The sequence below is a fragment of the Corvus hawaiiensis genome, chromosome 6 (genome assembly GCF_020740725.1).
Source record: "Corvus hawaiiensis isolate bCorHaw1 chromosome 6, bCorHaw1.pri.cur, whole genome shotgun sequence".
Classification (NCBI taxonomy): domain Eukaryota; kingdom Metazoa; phylum Chordata; class Aves; order Passeriformes; family Corvidae; genus Corvus; species Corvus hawaiiensis.
Genome location: NC_063218.1, coordinates 30396983 through 30418492, shown reverse-complemented (window position 1 = coordinate 30418492; position 21510 = coordinate 30396983). Strand labels below are relative to the sequence as shown.

General features: G+C 37.1%; 1 protein-coding gene across 13 annotated transcripts in view; it reads left to right on the top strand.

The window, feature by feature from the left end:
* DPH6 (diphthamine biosynthesis 6) overlaps positions 1–21510 on the top strand; it is a 230753-nt gene that overhangs the window by 148334 nt on the left and 60909 nt on the right. For 12 of the 13 annotated variants that reach the window (XR_007204465.1, XR_007204462.1, XR_007204463.1 and 9 more), the window contains one exon: positions 13023–13428. Coding sequence is in view for 6 of the 13 variants with exons in the window: in XM_048308053.1 (XP_048164010.1) it covers positions 13023–13428 (406 nt within the window). In the remaining 7 variants the exon portion in view is untranslated. Of the gene's footprint in view, positions 1–13022; positions 13429–21510 lie in introns of those variants that run through there. The other variant, XM_048308057.1, reaches the window with a different exon arrangement.

The following is a 21510-nucleotide window of genomic DNA, read 5'->3' as shown; positions in this document are numbered from 1 at the left end:
GAAATTGCTTTCCAGAAAGCCAGTCATATCCTGAGCTACATCAGAAGAACTATGCCCAGCAGGTTGAAGGAGATGACTCTGCTCCTCTGCTCTGCTCTGGTGAGAGCCCACCTTGAGGACTGTATCCAGTTCTGGGGTCCTCAGCACAGGAAGGCCATGGACCTGTTGAAGCAAGTCCAGAGCAGGACTACAAAGCTGATCAGGGGGATAGAGCACCTTGTCTACAAGGAAAGGCAGAGAGAATTGGGATTGTTCAGCCTGGAAAAGAGAGGGCTCTGGGGTGACCTAATTGCAGCCTTCCAATACCTGGAAAGAACTTACAGGAAGGTGGTGCAAGACTATTTACAAGAGCAGGTAGTGACAGGGTAAGGGGGAAGGGCAAGGGACCTGGAGGTCCCTTCAAGGCCAGGCCAGGCTGAGCAACCAGGTCTAGTGGAAAGTGTCCCTGCCCATGGCAGGGAGTATGGAACTAGATGATCTTCAAGATTCCAACTCAAGCCATTCTGTGATTCTGTGAAATGACTTTTGATTGCACATCATTATATCATATTGCTAATAAAGGTGGGTACTGCAATGAGGGAGAGCCTGACAGTTAGTGGAAGTTTAATAGTGCCACCAGAATTTTCAAATTGTTTTTCTTCTGCCTCCAGCAGCATCAAAATTCTCTTCCTTGCATTCTACAAAATTTAATTACAAATTTGACAAGAGTAGCTAGTGGTGCTGTACATGTACAGGTGAACAGATGATGTAATTAAAATATGTGAGGGGAAGGCTGATACTTGGTTTGAAAATTGGTTCCAGAGCTCATTGTCAAAATTCAGAAGAAAGTAGACTTTCAAAGAAAATGTCTTTGCAATCAATATCCAAAATTCAAATTCTCTGTCATAAAATCTGTTATCCTTAGTGCCCACAAAGTAGATTTTGACCATTAACTTCGCTCATTTTCTGTCTCATTTGGGTACACACTTGCAAATGATTTTCAACTAAAATCTTTCCATCTTGAATATCCTTACTTCAGTTAAACTCTCTTTCCTAAGTGCTTTTTTTTGACACTAGACATGAAGAGTAAAAACCCTCAGAGTGACAGTCTGTGATCATGTTTCATGTGGCAGACTTCATTTGCTTTCAGTTTGTATTACTATCAATTTATGACTTTGTTCCTTAAATAGTTATCTCTTTTTTTCCACATTGTAACTGATATATTGAATGATGTATGTTTGAGAGGTATTTCAAGGATCTTAACTTCAGTCATTAACTGGTTATGTCTTGGCTCAGGGACCTTTAGTTCATTGAGGGAAAGTTACTATTTTTTAAGCAAATAAAAGCCTTTCAGTATGTAATTGTTTTCTTATCAATTTTACATTTTCATGCCCTTTTGAGCATCTAGCATGCAGTGCTTGAATTTACATTTAGCTCTGCAGGAAATGCTTTAAATATTATTATTAAGAAGGAAAAAATCAAAAATCAAAGTGAATTTTTAGTACAATAGCAAGGTGTAGGAAGGTGCAATTGCAGCAACAGCAGCCTGGATTAGTGTGTAGAACTAACTCACAGCTTGACAGAAAATCCCTGCTGGGGAGGAAATGTAGGGGAACTGGCAGAATTTTGCTACATCTGCTCCCTACTGCTAATAAGCTTTAACCCATTTCATTTTTATTATGCTTGCTGTTTAGATATTTTGCTTCCAAAATTATATCTGTAACTATGATAACACATAAAAGGAAGCACAACAGGTAGGGTTGTTTAAAAATTTAAAACTATCAGCAAGGGATGTTAAAGGCCATAATGAGTAAGATGGTTATCTTCTCAGTGTGGGATTTTAGAGTTCAGGCACTTCAGTGCTGGTAGAAAGGCTGAGCAGAAGTACTGGGTAAAACTGATTTCATAGCTTGAGTGGCTCGTACAGCCAGAAGGCACCATTAGATTATTTATTTTGACCTGTGTATCACAGACCATTACATTTCACCCAGAAATTCCCATTTTGAACTCTGTGAGTATACTTGTACTAAAATATATTAGACCTTAGGAGTTCCAAGTACTTTATGCCACAGGGTGAGAATGAAAAAGCTGAGCTTCGCATGCAGTAGGAAGAGTGTTAGTCAGGTTGGTAAGTACGCATGGTAGCATGACTATTTCTGCAGAGTAAGGCAAACAACCAAAGGATTGTATGGACTTTACAAAAGTGAAAAACCTTTCCTGACCCCTTTGACTTAGGGAAAAAATATACAGGTAGTCATATTGTATCAGAGCACTTGTATCAAAGTTCTGCTGAAAGCATAAACAGTTCCCTAAAATGAAATTAAAATAAAATAATGAAACCACCACTCCCCAAATCAGCTATAATAAACAAAATTTAAGACTTAATCTGTCTCATGACACATCAGTGGGAGTAATTAAGAGGGAAAATCAGAGTCATGTCCATTTTTAAAATTAATAATAATTGTCTAATTCTACATTTCAGGCATTTTGCCCCTTTGGCAGCCCTGCTGGCAGTCCTGTGTTTCTCAGTTTCTCAGTCCAGATACATCCACTGCAGTACTTTGAACATGCTTTTATCTGAATAATCAGTGGTAAAAATAATATTTATAACCATCTAAAAATGTGGTGGAAATGGTATTTTATATTTTCCATTCGATATTATCACATGCTTACCATAACTGATTATACAACATTTTAAAATCTTTCTTTTGCTCTGGTGGTGGCATGATTGTTACATACAATTATGAAATGTATTTTGAAGAGAGATTGAAATGTATAAAATTCAGTGGGTAGTTGAACACTTGAAGTCTGTGGGGCTGTTGAGACTGTGCTTTTAGATAATGGGTTAGAACAAGATTGTGGTACTTACCTGAGGAATCAAGCAAAAGTGGAAGTTTCAGTCTTTCAACAGGAGATGCTTCTCCATTACTGTGCATACAGAAGCCTGTGTCTTTCTTTCAGCAGCCAGTTTACATTTTCTATTTTTCTTTCAATTTATTCTAGTAAGAAATTATTTGAGTTTCCTTTGCAAGAAAACTTCCAGGTTGATAAGTCCAGAAAACAGAGGTGTTTGCCTAGTTTTTGCAGACTCTGTGTGCAGTCTTCAGGCTTTCAATTGTTTATTTGTTCTAGAGACTTGTTCAAAGCTGATTATGTCTTCATAGAAATGTGATACTGATTGCTCTTGTTTTGATCCTGTCAGAGCTTCTCAGTTTCTGAAATAAAAGGATGAAAACACAATGATTCAACAATAGAAAAGAGAAACAAAATTAACAAGCAAGTGATATCCTTCTGTACTAAATATAATCAAAAGAGAGCTTGTAAGGTTATGTCTTAAATTTCAACAGAACCCTTTTTTCTATCACACAGAAATGATGAAAATTTATACCACTTCTTGGCCTCTGTTGACAATCATGTTAAAGGATAGAATAGCAAGCTGTTAAATTATTCTGTTTCAGCAATATAAGCTATAGATCATGTAAAGTTATTGAACTGGTTTCTTATGAACTCTCTATTTTCATGAGTTCTGTATTTGCTTTGCTTTTTTATATACTACTTACCTATTCTTCCAGTGTCACTATTCAGAGACCATTCATCATGAAATTTTTGATTCTGCAAAGACTTCAACATATCCTTTATGAACCAAGAAGCTGTCTCAACTTATAAATCAAATTTACAGTATATTTATTGTGGGATATGGGCCCTAAGAGTGTTGTTACTTAATTTTTCTGGTGGTTTCTTCTGACATACTTGATTGACTACCATAAAATTTTAGACCATCACCTTGTCTAATCCTAATAATAGCCATCAATATATTGTATAGATTTCAAATTTCCTATGCTCTCACTAAAATAACTTGGGCTATGGTCATTTCATCCACCTGCAAAATGCATCTCTCAGAAAAGTTATGCTGTTGTGCTTGGCATGTTAATTGCCGACCATTTCATATCTAATGATTAATTTTGCATCACTACTATAGCTACATGCAGATTTTTTTCACAATTATTAAGGTGAAAATGTAATTTGCATTTTTTTCCAATGTGAGCAGGTGGAATTGTTATCATTATATCAAAAAGAATATATTAATTAGAAATCCATTTAAATTACAAAAATTGATTGAAAGTACCCTGAGCAATAGTACTACCTCTAAATTTCTATACTCATATTTGTTCCCTGTATCTGCTTTCCCTTTTTCATGTTTCTGTTTTTTAAAGATAGCTAAAGACTGCACAAAAAAAAAATTACTCTGAAAAATGTGCTATCAGATGCTGCTACAAAAAATAAAGAACCACTTGATTTGCTCTAGATTTTCCATGCCTCAGTAACACCAAAGTAAGTACAGGCTCAGTTTCCCAGTTGACATTGTACAAAATAATTTCTACATGACACAGTGGTTACTGAACTACCTTCAGCTTTGTCCATCATGCTGAGGAGAGAGGACTAAAATTTCTGAAGAACTTGTTTCTTTTCATATTTACAGTATTTATTCTATGACAAATATTCCATTTATAAGACCTCATTTTTAGTCTGCCAGTTTTGTGTTAATGTCTTTCTGGCATGCACCAAATAATTTTTTTTATTTCAGAAAGAAATACTAAATGTCTGACTTCCTTATTTTTGTAAGCTTTCCAAAAGGAACATTCTTAACAATTTTATTGTTATAAAACACTGTGGTATTCATTATTTGAATTCAGATGTGGTATACCAGGAATGCATGTGGCCTATTTATTAGACAAATTAGAATGTTAAAAAAGAATTGCTTCTATCCTACTTTCTTTAGGAACTGACATTTTTATTCTTATGCAGTTTTCCTAGTGGAATCTTTACTTTCTTAAGTCATAAACCTATTGTTGTGAGACACTCCAGCAAAGCTTAAACTGGATCTCAGGAGTTTGATGCACTTTGTTTAATGCAGGCAGTGTAAAAGAAATTTTAAATGTATTATTTAAAGGCACATTAATCTTGCCACTGTAATGGTGTCATAATGCATACCATATAAGGTTTTCATAAACTCAGCTTCTAAAAGTAACATCACAGTATCTTTCTTTTTGTTCTCCAAGTCAATTCTTTGTAGAGATAGCAATTATGCATTCATCTCTCTCTCTTATAGCCTGATTCCATATTCAGCTGTGAGATAGATTGTTGCAGTGGGGATCCTGCAACACGCATATATCAAACCAGGAGTCCCGTGGAAAGGAAATATATACGGACAGACAGATTCTTGCTAGCTGTTTCAGAGATGTTTATTTCTCCAGCCGCATGGCCGGGGCTCTGCTGAGGAACTGTCCCAGTCACGGGACCAAGGGTCCTTCTGCCCGCGCAGGGAACACAAACCAACCAATGGGAACGAGGCTGAGCAGGGACAGGGAAGCCCCGTGTCTGTGCCCTCAGGGCCCCTCTCCCAGGGCTACACGGCAGGGGGGGGACCCCAACACCTCACCCGTTTTATTTTAATAAAAGGAGAATGAAAACAACTGGATAAACATAACAAGAACAGTTTCAAGACAAAACAAGCCACTCTCCTGAGTCTTTAAATGTCCAAACAGATTCTCTGGAACATCTTAGGGCTGACAGAAGGGAGACAGAACTCTGAGCATGCTTTGTGGGGAAACTGAGGCAGGAGAGGGTTTAACTTCTTCCCTCCCCCTTTTCATCCCCCACTCGGCATTGGAAAGGGATTTTTGGGGAAACAATTGGCAAAAGCATGGTTTTGTGAGGGAAACCATGGATGAAAAAACGGATTGGGAATACACTGGGGGTAATAGGACATAGGGTAAAAGGGAAAGGTGGGATTAGGAAAGGGAAACTGTAGGGGGGGCTTACAATGGAGATACTGTCTAACATGACTACGATTTTTTGCATATATACTGCCTTTTACAGGAACACCATCAGGCCCAGTGACCTGCGATGCTTGTAACCCTTTTCTCCCTACTACAATATTAAATTCCACCACCTCTCCATCTCCCAAGCTTGGGATGCATTTTTCAGGGTTATTCTTTTTAATAGCAGTTCTATGCACGAATATGTCTTGCTGGTTGTCACACCTTGTTATAAAACCATAATTTTGCTTAACATTATACCATTTTACTATCCCTAAGGTCTTAGTTGCTATGATCTTTTCCTTTTTCCGAGTGGCTGCTGTTTTCTGTCTCGCTGCGTCTTTGCTGTCTCTTTCGGTCGCTCCCGTGTTGGAATTGTCGGGGCTGCTGGTGCCTGCGCGCTCTTCCCGGGGTCGCGTTCGGGGCCGCGCGGGCCGGGCCGGGCCACGCCGCTCAGTTCTCCGTGCGTCGCCTCCTCTGGTCGCAGCTTCGCTGCCGCTGCCGGGCGCTGCACCCACGTCTCGGCCGGGTCCCCGGGCGATGACTCCCCCGCGCCCTGCTCCAGCGCGCGTCTCGGCCGGGCGCGGCTCCGTTCCACCGCCATCGCCGCCAGCCGCCACCCGCGCGCCGCCCCTCTCAGTCGGGCGTTCACGGGGCTCGCTCCACCACGCGCTGCACGCGGCCGGGCAGGCACCGCCGGGTCCCGCCGCTCCCGCCGCGCCTCGCTCCGCCACCGACACTGCGGCTCGCGTGGCTCCGCCCGCGCGCGGGAACTGCCTCGCTGCTGCTCGCAGAGCGCTCGGTGCACGTGGCCTGGGCCGCACGGTCCCTGCGCCAGGCTTCCCTTCACCAGGACACAGCTGACACTGCTCAACAGTCTCGGTAACTAAATAATATTCACGAAAATATTCTTCCATCGGCATATATCTTGACTCCAGTATTAACTGTGTCCAAACGGTTTTCCAAAAGCCCTTGGTAATAATTAAATCCCAAGAAACATAGAAAAAGTTCTTAAACAACCATGCCAGGAAGTGTTTCAGCTCTTTTTGAGCTTGAATCAAGCTAAAATTTACAAATCGTTGTTCAAGAATCATTTTAAGTTTAAGATAAATGTCCATATGCGGCTCTGAGAGCCAAGAGTCTTCCCACGGTTCCTCCATAGTTTAGATATGGAATAGCAAAGCAAAACCAAGAAGAGGAATCCAAAGTTTCCAGGGTTTACTCACACAAATCAGTCGCTTAGGGATCGGGGATCGTTCTGCTCACAAATCTCCACCATTTGTTGCAGTGGGGATCCTGCAACACGCATATATCAAACCAGGAGTCCCGTGGAAAGGAAATATATACGGACAGACAGATTCTTGATAGCTGTTTCAGAGAGATGTTTATTTCTCCAGCCGCATGGCCGGGGCTCTGCTGAGGAACTGTTCCAGTCACGGGACCAAGGGTCCTTCTCCCGCGCAGGGAACACAAACCAACCAATGGGAACGAGGCTGAGCAGGGGCAGGAAGCCCCGTGTCTGTGCCCTCAGGGCCCCTCTCCCAGGGCTACAGGCAGGGGAGGGACCCCAACAATAGATAGGCCTTACTCCTTACTAACACAACAAAAACAGTATTTCTCATTTAGAACAAAGGGAGGATAGTCAAACAAATTATATAATAAAAGTTAAAGGCCAAAATTTGTACCTTTTTCCATTTAATTAAGCAAAATAGTTAAATACTTGTACAATGGATTGAAGATAGGTTTGTCTTTAACTCATTATTCCTTTGTTTTCATTGGAATTTTAATAGTTCTGCCTTGGATTATTTTTTTAATTACAAAAAAAATTATAAGGTTAGCACCTTTAAAACAAAACTCTGTGTAAGTTTAACCCTTACAGCCAAGTGTTTTTCATTTAACTCTGCTCATTCTATTGGGTTCTGGTTTGATTTGTAGCAATATTGTGGCTGCATAAGGCATTCATTACTGTGAGAGTATTCTGTAGCTCTCCTGAATATGCACAATGAAAATTGGGTGAATCTTGACTAAGAACTGAGGCACAGAAAACGCAAGGATTTGGTAGTACTGTGAACCAATGTGATAATTTCTTGTATCAGTGCAAAGCTCAAGAGAATATTATGCATGCAGCACTTCAGATAACACTTTTGCTTTAATGTAGGGTTAATTACAAGTTCAGAAACAATCTGACAACCTCTTTGTTGTTCATCTTGCTTCTTGGGACATGAAAGACCTATTTCTGAAGTAAACACATTGATAAAAGTATTAACTAAGGAATGTTTCTACCAAGCTGCCTTTTCACTTCAGTTTAGGCACAAATATAAAGTATAGGAAATTCCCCTTCTCATTTCTCAGTATTAGATACTTTACTGAATTGTATGTTGCTTGATAACTGTAGTACTGTGGCCTTCAACAAGTATTCAGTCAAGCCTTTCAACCCTTTCTATTTCTAGACAAACATCCTTACACTTTTGCAGATTTGGATTGAGCATCCATCGCAGAACCTCTTTAGAGGGGTTAACACAGAGCAGTCTGTCTGGGTGGCTTCACTGTAAGGCAGCTCCAAACCCCTGTTCCTGTGGCAGGTGCCTAAAGCAGACAAACCTCCTGCTTGGCACTGTCTGGGACTGTTGTGTTTTAGTTGTCTGCACTGTCTCTGTCAGTTAAGGCAGAAATGAAGATATGTATATCCCCCTAAATGTAGCATTACAGTTCTGTATGTGATTCTCTTTTCGGATAAAGGAGGAACCTTTTTTTCCTCAGAAGGAATAACCACATTGAACTCCCACTTCTTCCAGCTCAATATTCTGATGCCATTACCTCTGCTGAAGAAACTTCAGCTCTCAAAGCTGTTCTCTGCATTCATCTACTTGACTTGGTGTTCACAATTCATCTATAATATCAGTCTGGAATATCACAGATGAACATAAAATCCCTTTAGAATTATGGAAATGTTGGAAGGGACTAATTGTGAAAAATCCATGAGTCCAGTCAAGAAATCCCAGTTCTTAACCAAACACACCACTAGTATCAGTGTAAATGCTTATTTAAGAACATAACAATAACCATAATGGTGTAGACCTTGCTTGGTATTTTGACTCCAAGCAGTAGCCCTAAGCAGAAGTGAATAGTAAAACCAGTAAAAGCATGTATCTACTCTAATATTCTCCTAACCTCAAACTATTTTAATTCATATTTAAATTGATCAAATTAATTTTAATCGTTATATAAATAATAGTATTTATATAAATTATTAACTCACATAAATTTAAAATAATCTAGGAATTTTATTATGTCTCTTTTATAATGCCCACTGAACATGTAAGAACTTGTTCAGGCTCTCCTTGAATCCCTGTAAAGTTCTTGCAACCAGAGCATTCTCCATCACTGAGTTGTAGGTGTCACCCACCATCATTCTTTTTGAAACCATGCTCTTACTAATGTCATTTGATGGTCCATAGCTCTTTGTACAGAAAGACAACGTGTGCAAAATCAGTTCTTATCCCTATCCACTCTTCTTATGTCATGTATGATTTTGTAAGCCCCTGTCTTCTCATTAACGAGGCTGCAGAACAGTTCCAATCAGACCCTCCAGAGCTTTTGATCATACTTGTCCTCCTCGGAATATATTTTGGATCTAGTATGCCCTTTTTCAGTTAAGATATCCACAGTTGTTTATCTTACTCAATTGTGAATTTTTACAGTGGGCATAATGTTTCCCACTTTGTTTTCTTAACTACTGTCAACTGCTGTGATTCTTTATTCACCAGTCCATGAAGACTTTCCAAGATGGTCACTTAGCTTAGCATGGCAGTTTTCTCAGTGTTTACAGTAGAAGTAAAGAAGAGTCACTTTCTCAGTCATCCTAAAATTTCCTCTGGACCTTTGGTTTCTCCTGTGAATTATTGAAACATGCATTGTATCACCAGAAGAATATCAGTAATTTCTTCAAGGTGGGAAAAGTCCGTTGTTGAATTGTGTGGTAGTTGCAAAGCAATGTGTTAAAAAAATGTTTGTAGTCCTTCTTTGGATGTGGAATGATATAGATACAAAGCATAAATGGAATTATATAGAGACAATGCATGTGTTTAGAAAAATCTGCCTTTTGGCTTCCTTTTTCAAACTTTCTGGATCTCCATCTCTAACATCTTTGATAAATTAAGTGGCAGATGATCCTGTTGGAAAAGGGAAGATACTAGGAAACATGTTTTGAGGACAGTCTAATGTGACATTCAGTTAGAGTTAAATCACTTGTCTTATCAAATCTTTGTCCAAAGTTTTGGGATCTACCATTTCCCGACATGACAGAATCAGAATTCTGTCATAGTATGGTCTCTGAGATGATCCAGTTTACATCCATTCCTGAAAATGTCATTGTTGTAGAGCCATTTATTTTCAGGTAATGTCTCCTGCATGTGGAACAGATGTTACCTGATGTCCTTCTCCTTTAAGCCCTCTTTAAATCAGATCATGTAAAAGTATAGCACGTAAGTAGCATCTTTCTCCATATAATCTCAGCAGTCAGCCACTGAACCTTTAGATCTGCTTATTTTCCCCTGTGACTTTCAAACATCTCTTAGTGCAGAGCTACCCTGTAGTGTTTGTTCTTAGAAAGGATTAAATCCAATGGAAAGGCTAACAAGTGGAAGTTGGAAACTTGAAGACGTTTTTCCCATCAACTGAAAATCATTTGGAAACTGATAGCTAGAAAATAATGGTTAAAGGGCAAATGTCTTTAGAGGACAACTACAGCTACAGATTAATGACATTTATAAAGATTTGTAAAATTCAAGTAATGCATACTTTTAAGGAATCACTGCTTTTAACAGTGTTTGCCCCAACAGATTTCTTGTCTCTCAACAAGAATTTTAGAGCTTCCCAAGAATTATTTGACAGTTCTTTTTCAAAAATTATAACTCAAGCTATATGCTCTTCTACCTCATTTTTTTCTGATTAAGACTCTGAAGATGTAGAAGAAAGACTAGAGCAAAACCTGTGCTCCTTTATAGAATACTCTACAACTCTATCCTTGGGCAAGAACTCTAAAAACATGATTTTATTCATAGTACCACAGCTGTCTGCCAGAAGTGATGAATCTCATTGATGAGAGCGCAGAATCAACTGTAAAAACAATTTAGCCAATGAAATAATTTCTCTTCATTTTCACTCTTAATACTTACTTATATTGTTCTAGCATCATATAATTTCTTAGCAAACCTTATATATTCATCCTCATTTACTAGACAGGCTATCATGAAGATATTCAGCTCCTTTAGAAAATTGTAAATTTCTGAAAGGTAACTCATAAATGCAGCATCCAAGTATAACACAAATGTCAGTGATTTCTTGAAAATAAGTCAGAAGAGGTCACTGTTAGGAGTGTTTCTATAGGATTCTGTAGCCACTAATGAAAGATTATTAGTCCCCAGTAGCTCTATCACTTGTGCTTTGTGCAAACTCTAAAGTTAGAGGTTATGAGTATTATGGTACCATACAGGTGCACCATGAATAGTCTTTCACACAGAATGATTCTCATTTGTTAAATTTGGAAATGTACTTTCTCCTGGCCTTAATTTTCATGTAGTTCTTCATATTCTAAATGGCAGCTGAAGGCAAGCAGAAATAGCGAGTAATTGATTTAACAACCTCAGACAAGTACAGGGAAGTAGAAAAGTTTGTCTTAGTGTGATGTGACCTGAGAGAGCTTTTTTAGACTGTTTTTTTCTAACCAGTACCTCAGCACCTTGGGCCAGCAAAGTGGCCTTTAAGCCTGAATGAGCATGACTTTTTTTTTTTTTTTCTCAGTGCAAAGCTCCAGTATTTCATCTTTTCAAACTGTTTTACAGCACTCAGAGCAGAATTATATTGACAAGGTTAGAATTCATCTCCTAGGGGAGAATACTGTGCTCCTGTTAAGTGCTAATATAACATTTATGTGTTGCTACCTTAATAACAGCCTCGGCCAGCCTAATGAAAGTACTGAAAGCAAACAGTACTCTGTGAGATTTTATTATGACTGAAGTGATTGCAATTTGACACAAATTGTCCCTATTTCTGTTACCACACCAAAACCAGAAATGCTAAAGCAATTGCTACATGTTTGGGATAGAATTACATTCCACTATCATTAATATAGAAGTAAGTGCATTTTTCATGTAAACAGCTCACAAGGGTCAAGCATCAAAGATATTCTTTGCAAAATTCTTGTCAATAACTTTGTGAGTGAATTTTGAAATAAAGTGCCTGGAACATGTCATTATTTCTTCCTCTCAAAGTTGAGAGCAAGTGGTAGAAAATTGAGCTTGTGAATTGAAGGTACTGAGAGTTATATGGCCTTATCGACTTCAGGCAAAATGACAGGTTTGCCTTGTTATTATTTTTCCTTTCAGGGGTCAGGCAATGGACAATTTTAGAAGTATATACTGGGGTGTAAGCAAATTGGTATATAAAAAAAGTTATTACCTGTGTACAGAAAAAGATGGTGTAAGTCACTAATACTAAAAATTCTTAATATACTATTTCTTCATAAAAATCAAGGGAAAAGTAAGGAAAAAAGTAATTCACTGGTCAAAATAAGCATTTCAATTGTTCAGGTTCTTAAAAGCTATTTAAAACTATCAGAAGAAAAGGAACTTAGTCACTCAGATTTAGCTGACCAAGTTAGCTACTTAGACATGCTGGTTTAAACAATTTAAATATACATTCTCAATGAGCTCTGCTATTAAAAAGCACATTCTATCTTCTAAGAGGGTTTGGTCAGGATAATTCTGCTGTTCAAAACTATCTGAACTATATTTTTGCTGTATCTGAACTGAATCTTTAGTACTCCAACTGTTAAAATAAAATTTATGTACTTTACGGACTCATTTCTGTAGTTTTGGTAGTTCCTACCATTTTTTTATTCTTCAAAAACCATTGGTATAAACAAAAGTCACCATAGGCAAAAAGACTTCTTTTGATTACAGAATGAGTGCAAAATACATTATGATTAGTTTTTTTTTATTAATGATACAGGCATAGTAGTGGTTTGAGATTGCAAAAATGAGGAGATGCTGTCAGATAAATTCATGATTGCTCAAGATGACTTTTCTATAAGGAAAGTTGAGGGAAAAAGCAGTTTCCATGAAATAACTGTACTGCATATACTTTTTTAATATTTTAACTGAATATGAGCAACATTAATTTCTACAATTCTGTAATATGGACATTATTTTGTTTATCTTTTAGGTTGAAGATTCGGAGATGCATAATGATGAAACTCCAGTATGTGGGTTGCTTGCTGTGGTTGTAATATCTCACCTGCCCAGAGATGCTGCCATTGAATGGCATGTTGTTGCAGCAGTTGATGATCCACTCCAAAGAAAACATTTTGCAATGAAGATGTTGTCAGAGGGCTTCCAAATTGAGTGTGAATCTGTGGAGTCTAGCTCTGCATCTTGTGCATCAATCTCAGTACACCTGAGCTTGATTTCACCATCCGCTTTTCACCTCGATTTAGATGAACCTCTTCATGACTTAGTTGCTATGTTTAAACAAGCTGTTGACAAACTTTCAGAAGACTGCAGTGCAAGTCCTTTGTCCTTTAGAGCTTTCTTCAAGGAGGATGTCTTTGATGCTGAAACACTGCAAAAAGGTAAGACTTACCATGACAGGAACCAGGTGTAATACTAAGCTTAAGGAAATTCTTGTTCATTTCTGTCAGATTTCGTTGGAAAAAAACATTTTAGATGAGTGTTTCAAGGATAGGTGGCCAAGAAGGCCAATGGCATCCTGGCCTGTATCAGCAATACTGTGGCCAACAGGACCAGGACAGTGATTGTCCCCCTGTACTCAGCACTGGTGAGGCCACACCTTAAATCCTGTGTTCCGTTTTGGGACCCTCACTGCAAAAAAGACATTGAAGTGCTGGAGCGTGTCCAGAGAAGGGCAACAGAGCTGGTGAAGGGTCTGGAGGGTAAGTTGTATGAAGACAGGCTGAGGGAACTGGGGGTTTTTAGCCTGGAGAAAAAGAGGCTCAGAGGAGACCTCACTGGTCTCTCCAACTGCCTGAAAGGAGGTTGTAGCAAGGTGGGGGCTGGTCTCTTCTCCCAAGTATCAAGTGACAGAAAAAGAGGAAATGACCTCAAGTTGCACCAAGGAAGGCTGAGTTTGAATATTAGGAATAATTTCTTCACTAAAAGCATTGGAACAGGCTGCCCAGGGAAGTGGTGGAGTCACCACCCCAGGAGGTATTTAAAAGATGTGTAGTAGACTTGATGCTTAGGGACATGGTTTATTGGTAGACCTGGCAGTTTTAGGTTTACAGCTGAACTCAATGATCTTAGAAGCGTTTTCCAACCCAAATAGTTCTACAGTTCTACAATTAAGATACATTTGTTCTTTTTCTGGTGACCAGGCATGTTTCTCATATTGAAAGGCTCTGTTCTTGGACTTTTTGAAGTCCAAACAGGATAAAGTCCTGGATTACTTTTGTTCTAATCTCACATCTGATTTTGAGTAGGAGGTTGGATTATATGGTCTTGCTCTAATCTAAATTATTCTGTGATTCCATGCAAGAGAAGTTGCTGGGAAATCCGGCCACCTTAGGATTCAAGATAGGGAGAATGACTCTTTTGCTTAAAAGTGTTTGAACAGTTGTGCATTTGGTAGCCTCTTCTTGTCACGATCTAGAGCCATGTTCAAATAACCAATTTCTTTCTGCTAGCAGGAACTGTTTTGAGAGTAAAAAATGAAATATTAATGTTTTAAATAAGGAAATGGTGTCGTATGCTCTGGATTAGAGGGTATCTGGTTTTGAACATGGGCTGATTTCTAACTTATTTAAATAGAACTTGCTATCCAAACAAATTTGCTGGGTTTTCCCCCAATGTTTATTTTTTCAAAATCTCATTCCCTTATGAAGTAAAGAGAATACAGAGCAATAAATGTAATGTTACAACTACAATTTATTTCTTATGTTGTAGATCTGCATTTTGGGCTATGCTTTATTTGGGACAACTAACATTGTGCAAGAGCACAAAAGCTTATTTTATCTGTCAGACCTACAAAACTGGTAGATGAAATCAGTAAGAGATTTGTTATCAGTTCGAGAAGGAGCAAAATCAGATCCTTAGTCTATATTTATCTCAAACATGCATGCACTTTAAAAATCCTTGCAGACCACAACTGATCCATATTAATTAGCTGACATAAATGTTAGCCCTCAAATATTCTACTGTCCTATTTTTTTTCTTAACCTGCAGCAGTTTTTGAAGAAAATTCAACTTGACATTGTTTAATAGATTTAAAGTACAGGAATTGAAAGCTATAAAAATGTGGCATAGAATAAGCATATTTAATCCAGGAAGCAAGGAATGAACATATAGTCTGACAGAATGTTGTTGTTTTTACTACATCTTGTTTAAGAGCTAAAAAGAAACGTGATAAAACATGTTTCTGGCATGGGATTAACATTACTGTTTCGCCTGCTTTCTTTCTGATATTTCTCAGGCCATCGAATAATTACTTCCAAACAAATTTTATTTGCTTTATAAAATATATTGCTCAATATAATGTATAAATTGCGCACATAAAAATTCAATTCAGTTCCATTCATGTTATACTACCAATAGCATAGACATGGAAAGATTTGTGTGATTGTCATATATTCATTCTTGTTGTGTTCAGATCTCTGCACTGTCATAATAATTCCTGTCATTATACCAATTTTATCATTATCCCCACTGGTAAGAAATATATTCTTGCAAAGCTGTAGAATATATAGAATACATTAAATTTACAAGGAGCACTAATTCATTGATGAAGAATTTAAAAATAACATTTTTCTTCTTAGGAAAAATTTCTAGAAAGTTCATGCAATGGAAGAATAAGTGTAATATATATTCAAAAATAATTTCTCATATTAAAGTGGTTGCTGAAGTGTATCTGGCTGATAATTTCTATCTGATAGAAGACTATTTTTATATAAATATATATATACACACACTTTCTGGTTCAAAATCAGAAGTCTAATTATGAATATATTGTTAAGACACAGGGACATATTCAAGTGTACTGGTAATATGTGTTCTTGGATCTTTGAAAGACATGCAGTCTCCAGTGAAGCATCATCAGCTTTCATAATGATGCAGCATATTACTGAACGATGTCCTTGACTGTCTTTTGCACTATTAGTGTAATTCTACTTCTCACAAGCTAAAATATTGTCACACATATATATTAACTCTCAGTTAAAAAAGTGTTGTGTGAGGTGTCCAATTTGTTCCCACTAATTTCACTATCCCATTGACAGTGTCCATAAGCAAGATGACATTGTCTTTTATCTTCTCTGTTATTATTGGCAGACTTTAATTTTGACAGGCAGAACTGCTGCAACTGTATGTGTCCTTTAGTGTACCAGAGGTAGTGTCAGGTCTTTCTTTTGAATCCCAAGATATTTTAACCTTCCTATAACACCAGATCAAGGTATTAGAGATTTTTATGTTCTGATAACAACAGCTCCTTCCATTTTCTCATCCAGATCCTTCAGTTTATTCCTGTTCCTTCAATATCTCCTTCCAGTTTATTCCTGTTTTCCTCTTGAGCCTGTCCTGCTTCTAGAATGCATGTATCTGAATGGGACAGATCACAAGAGGGAACAGTACTGGCTTCCACAATAGCAGTGGCTGTGTCTTGTCAGCTCTGAGCTCGGCCAAAACTTGCTCATACCTTTCTCTGTAGACTTGTCTTAAGATATCTTGAGTATTGAGATGTCTCAGTGGTAATTTCTACCACATCCAAAGGTTACTTCCTGTTGCAGAGTAGTTCTAGGTGGGTAACAGAATTTACTTATGCTATGCCTTTCAAACACAGAATATCATTTTACTGGGACATGGGATAAAGCAGAAATGTATTGATCTTCATTTGTAAATCTGCAGGCCTAATATGCACTTTTAAAAAATTTTGTTTCCTTGATGTGGCTTCCAGAAAGCAAATTACATTGAGAGACCAGTTTTTCAATTGCCATTTATTAATTCAGCTCAGGTAGTAGAGGTTGCTAACCATCTGTGTGATGATCCATTAGTGACACGTTTGATCTCTGACTTGTGTTAGACATCGTTAATCCCACAAGTGGATCTGTCCTTTTGGAGTCTTCAGCTGTCATCAGATGCATTGTCTGCTGAAGAAAAATAATATTAATAATGTAGCAGGGAATAATAGGCACTTTCCTTCAAATATTTTTCATGTGAAACACATAAGACGTATCTGTTATAGAAAAGGTAGAAATTACGATTCTCAGAAATCAAGAAAGATGGTTGAGGAGATAGCTGTTCCAGGCTAGTGGATTTCAGGAGGACTTCCATCATGTCATAAGATTAGTAAATACTCTTCAATAATGCTTGTAAGATCTTGAATTGAAATGTATTGTCTTCTCTAGCAAAAGCACAGAAAAGAAATAAAGGTACCATTTTTCTGATTAAAACTTAAAATCGTTGGAGTGAAAGGAGGAAATGCCATAGGCCTTCTCAAATGAGCCTCTGATTAGATGATACAGGGGTTTTTTGTATAAAGAAGTTTGTCATTTATTTAAAATTGTCCAAATAAATATTATAAATGTGTTGTTACCTGACACAGTAAGATGAGAACCAGGAATATTTCTACTCGGCATATTGTAACAGGTTATTGGAAATTATTACAGCTGGTGTTACAGATGTCAAAAGAAGCTAAAGGTTTGTAATGCAAATTGGAGACAGATAGCTTTCTGTCATCCTAAAACCAGATGTGAAGTTTTATTGAACAAAGTGTAGTACTGATGGTGAACTTCTCAGAGGCAATCCCTCATAACATGCGAGAGCATTATGGGCCCCGTGCTGAGACCACAGAACATATTGGAAGTAGGAGGATTAGATTAAGCTGACATATATACTTAGTAAGATGCTGTTAAGGCTTTAGAAGTATTTAACATAAATTTGACTATTTCTTTCTTATTCTCATTCAAATGTGCATTAATATAAACGTGTCAGGATGATTTGCTATACCATACACTTGGCTAGATTATACGTCTGTATAGGAATGATGAATGTTTATAAGTCATCACATTATGATTTCACAAGCCTTGTTCACAAGATGTATGCAAAATATTTTTGAATATTTATTTGGGAATAGAGAAGGTTCTGCATTCACCAGAACACCATATTACACAATCCCTTTTTAATACTAAAGAAAAAACGGACTGGGAATATAAAAAGGCAAAATAAAACAGGAATAGACAGTCTGGTAGGAACATTAAAATGAATATATAATTAGTTTTTAAAGTTGTTCTTCTCTGTAAATGTTTAGGTCTAGAAGCCCCTCAGTACTTATGCGTTTATCGTTTCAGTATTTTTTTTTTTAAATCTAATATGGGCTGAGTATAATTCAGCTCAACTGAAAAAAAAAGTAAAAAAATCTTACTTGTAATGGGACTTTTTCTCCTGTTGCAAGAGAAGCTCCAGTGGTTAGGCACTCATTTAGAGTCCTTGCAATGACAGAGTAACACCCTGATGCATGTCCAGCATGCAGCTTTGAAAGTAAAGATTTTCCATCTGGTAAGATTTGAAGTATTCTATTTGATAAAACATGGCATTATCAACGCATTTTCCAGATGTTTTCCAAAATACAGAGTTTCCAGTATTGAGAGAATGCATTATGTAGTGTAAATTTGAGAGAGGAGGATGAAGATCAATTGAAGATACCAAGATGTATTTTTACAATAACGCATGTCTGTGTGCATTGAAGTTTAATATTTTTTTACCAATGTACTTTAAATTCACATTGGAAATTTATTTCAACTTAACTTTGCATTATACAATGGGAAAAAATTTCCCGTGGGGACAAGTGGAATCTTAACCTCCACATGTTTGTATGTAGGTCTACACATTCTCATGTGAGTAATTGGTACTGTAGTCAGCAGTTGTGGAGAACTACTCATGTAGGTAGAAACTAAACAGTCATTAAGAACTCTGTACTGAGTAATGATGAAGCAGGTAAATAAATCCTTCTGACATCAAATTGCAGTCACTAGCTCAAGCTTTGCAGGCAGTAACTAATGAAGTATTTGTTGTGACTAGAATATATCATTTTGCTGAACAAAAATACTTTTAAATGTCATGATGCTGTCTGAAATAGACTGTAAAACTTAAGCTTGGTTTTCTACTAAATTCTATTAATTTATACTCAATGACAAATGTGAACCTGAAAGAGGAAAATTTCAATTTTAATTTCTTGGGTTTCCCGTTAAGAAAATATAATTGCCAGGTATAATAGTTCAAGCAGAAAGAAAAAAAAAGTTACATTAGTACTTTGGGAAGTTAATCAGCTTACAATATACAGAAGCAATTAGAAAATACTGATTCGTGAGTATGTTTGAAATGACGTGTTTGAAATGACATTTTAAAAGGATGAAAGTAACTAAATTTGGTCTTGAGCCACAGAGGTGACAATCTTGCTATTTCTGCCCAAACTATCTAGTCAAGAGATCTGATTTATTAAATGGCTATTAAAATGCTGACATTTTAAACTTCTTCTATTTTTTCAAGGTTGTGCTGTTATTGTATCTGCTGCAAGTCAATGTATACATACTTTTAGCAGAACATCTCATATGAAACTATGGGAAAGGATTTTTTGTTTGCTATCCAAGACATGGGAAATTGTTTTAATAGTAATGTTACCTCTCAACTGCATTTGGATAGAGAAGTGCTTTATGCCTGTGAGGCACCTTAAAGTATATTAGATCCTGCTTTAGGGCAGTGGCCTTCTGTCCTTTAGGATGGGAAATTTATTTTTTAAGTGCACAGATACTAGATTGAGAAAAATTCAGCCCCTCGGTGCCAAGGCCAGGGAGCAGAGCCAGAACTCGCTCTTATTCAGAGTAAATAACATGTGACATCTAAAGGTTATGGATTGCACAGTCATACATAAAAAGCTTGACTAAAACTTTAAATGGAAATAAATTCTTTAACTCTTTGACCCAAGACTGATTGAGAATATACCCCTTATATCCTTGATACAAAACACTACCAATATATTGGTAAGATTGTTTTAAAGGTACTGTGTACAACTTCATGTGTCTTTCAGAATTTCTGCCACTAAAATCTCAGATGCATTTATAGGTTACTCTATCCATCCATGTTTTCACATTATTTTGAAGTGCCCTGAGCTTCTCACTAAATGAATTGTTTGTATAGACTTTAATTTTCCTGTTGAAGATTTGCATCCTTCCTCCATGTGACCTGTAGGACAGAACAGACCTAGCAGAAAACAGATCTTTTGTTGAAAAAGTCATAGGTTTTAAAGAAGAATTTCCGAAGTTTTCTAACATGTTGAAAACTGATTTGCTTTTCTCACATACGCAGTTTGGAAAGTGCTAGACATCAGTGATCCAGGCAGTGGCTTTGCTGCTTAATGGTAGTTAATATGTTATCTCAATAAATATTGGAATTTGTTAAATTTATTAAGCAGTAGGGTATACAATCAAAATCTTAAGAGAATAGATGTAAAGAAACTTATGGAATGAGAACTCAATCTATACTGTAATGAGTCAGAAAGGGTAATTTGATGATTAGCTCTACAAGGAATCGGAACAAATAAATACCCTTCTAGAAAAATGGCATCTTCTTGACAGGTCTAAGTATACATGGCCTGTCCATATATGCATAAGTGTCTGTAAAACTGTATAAAAGTGCATAAAATGCATAAAGTACAAACGCCTTACTTCAACATCAAAATTAATTTTGAGAAACTTTGTTTAGTGCTTTGTTGACAGAGAACAGCTATAAAAGCATGACATCAGCCATGCAACCATTGCCAAATTTGGATCTTCTGGTGTTTAATATGTGAGGAATATATGACCTATCTAGCTATCCAGAAACCATTTGTAACAAACTCATTTTTTAAGGACACATCCCAGATTACAGTTTACAATTACATAGGAAGTTTTTCTCTGAGACTGTTTCAACTTGCCAACATTTTGGTACCAATTCTATAATTCTAAATCTGTAAACATTAAAAGGACTTTGATTTCTTAAGAACTTTTCATAATTTCTATAGATCCATCTCTATATTACTTTTTTTTTACAAGTGAAGAAAAAGAAACCTATGATGGTGTTTGGATGAGGGAAATTACATCTGACATAGGAAGTCCACTGAACTTAAAATAATTGTAGGCTCAAAATGAACTGGGTATAATATTGTAGCTGCATCCCTTGTTATAATTATTCTAGATATTTACTTAGGACCATTGCTTGAAACAGAATACTTCAGTAGATGGATCTTTAGCATGACTACTTTGTCTTTTGTATTTCCTTAGTACCAAAATGCTTGCCATTTGCTCTTTGTCTAGAAAACCTAAAAAATAGATCTATGAAAAAAAATACTGAATTTTGCAAGGTAGAACTGTGTACAGAGCTACATTTCCAGCCAGTTGGCTGGCTGACCATTGTCAGTCATTCTGTCACATAATCTCTGCACTGAGAAGTATCAGTTCTGCTCAGAGCAGTAATTTGTATAATTCTTGGATAGAAAAACAGAAGGTAAGGTGTCAGAACTAGCGTTCACTGATAGCCAAAACCATCCATAAATCTTGTTTGAAAGTCTTCTATTTCCTCTCCAGTGTCTCCTCCAGTTCTTCCTTCTCCAGTATCTCAAAGTTAATTTATTTCTGTAAGATCTTGGCTTTTGTCAACTGTAGACACCACTG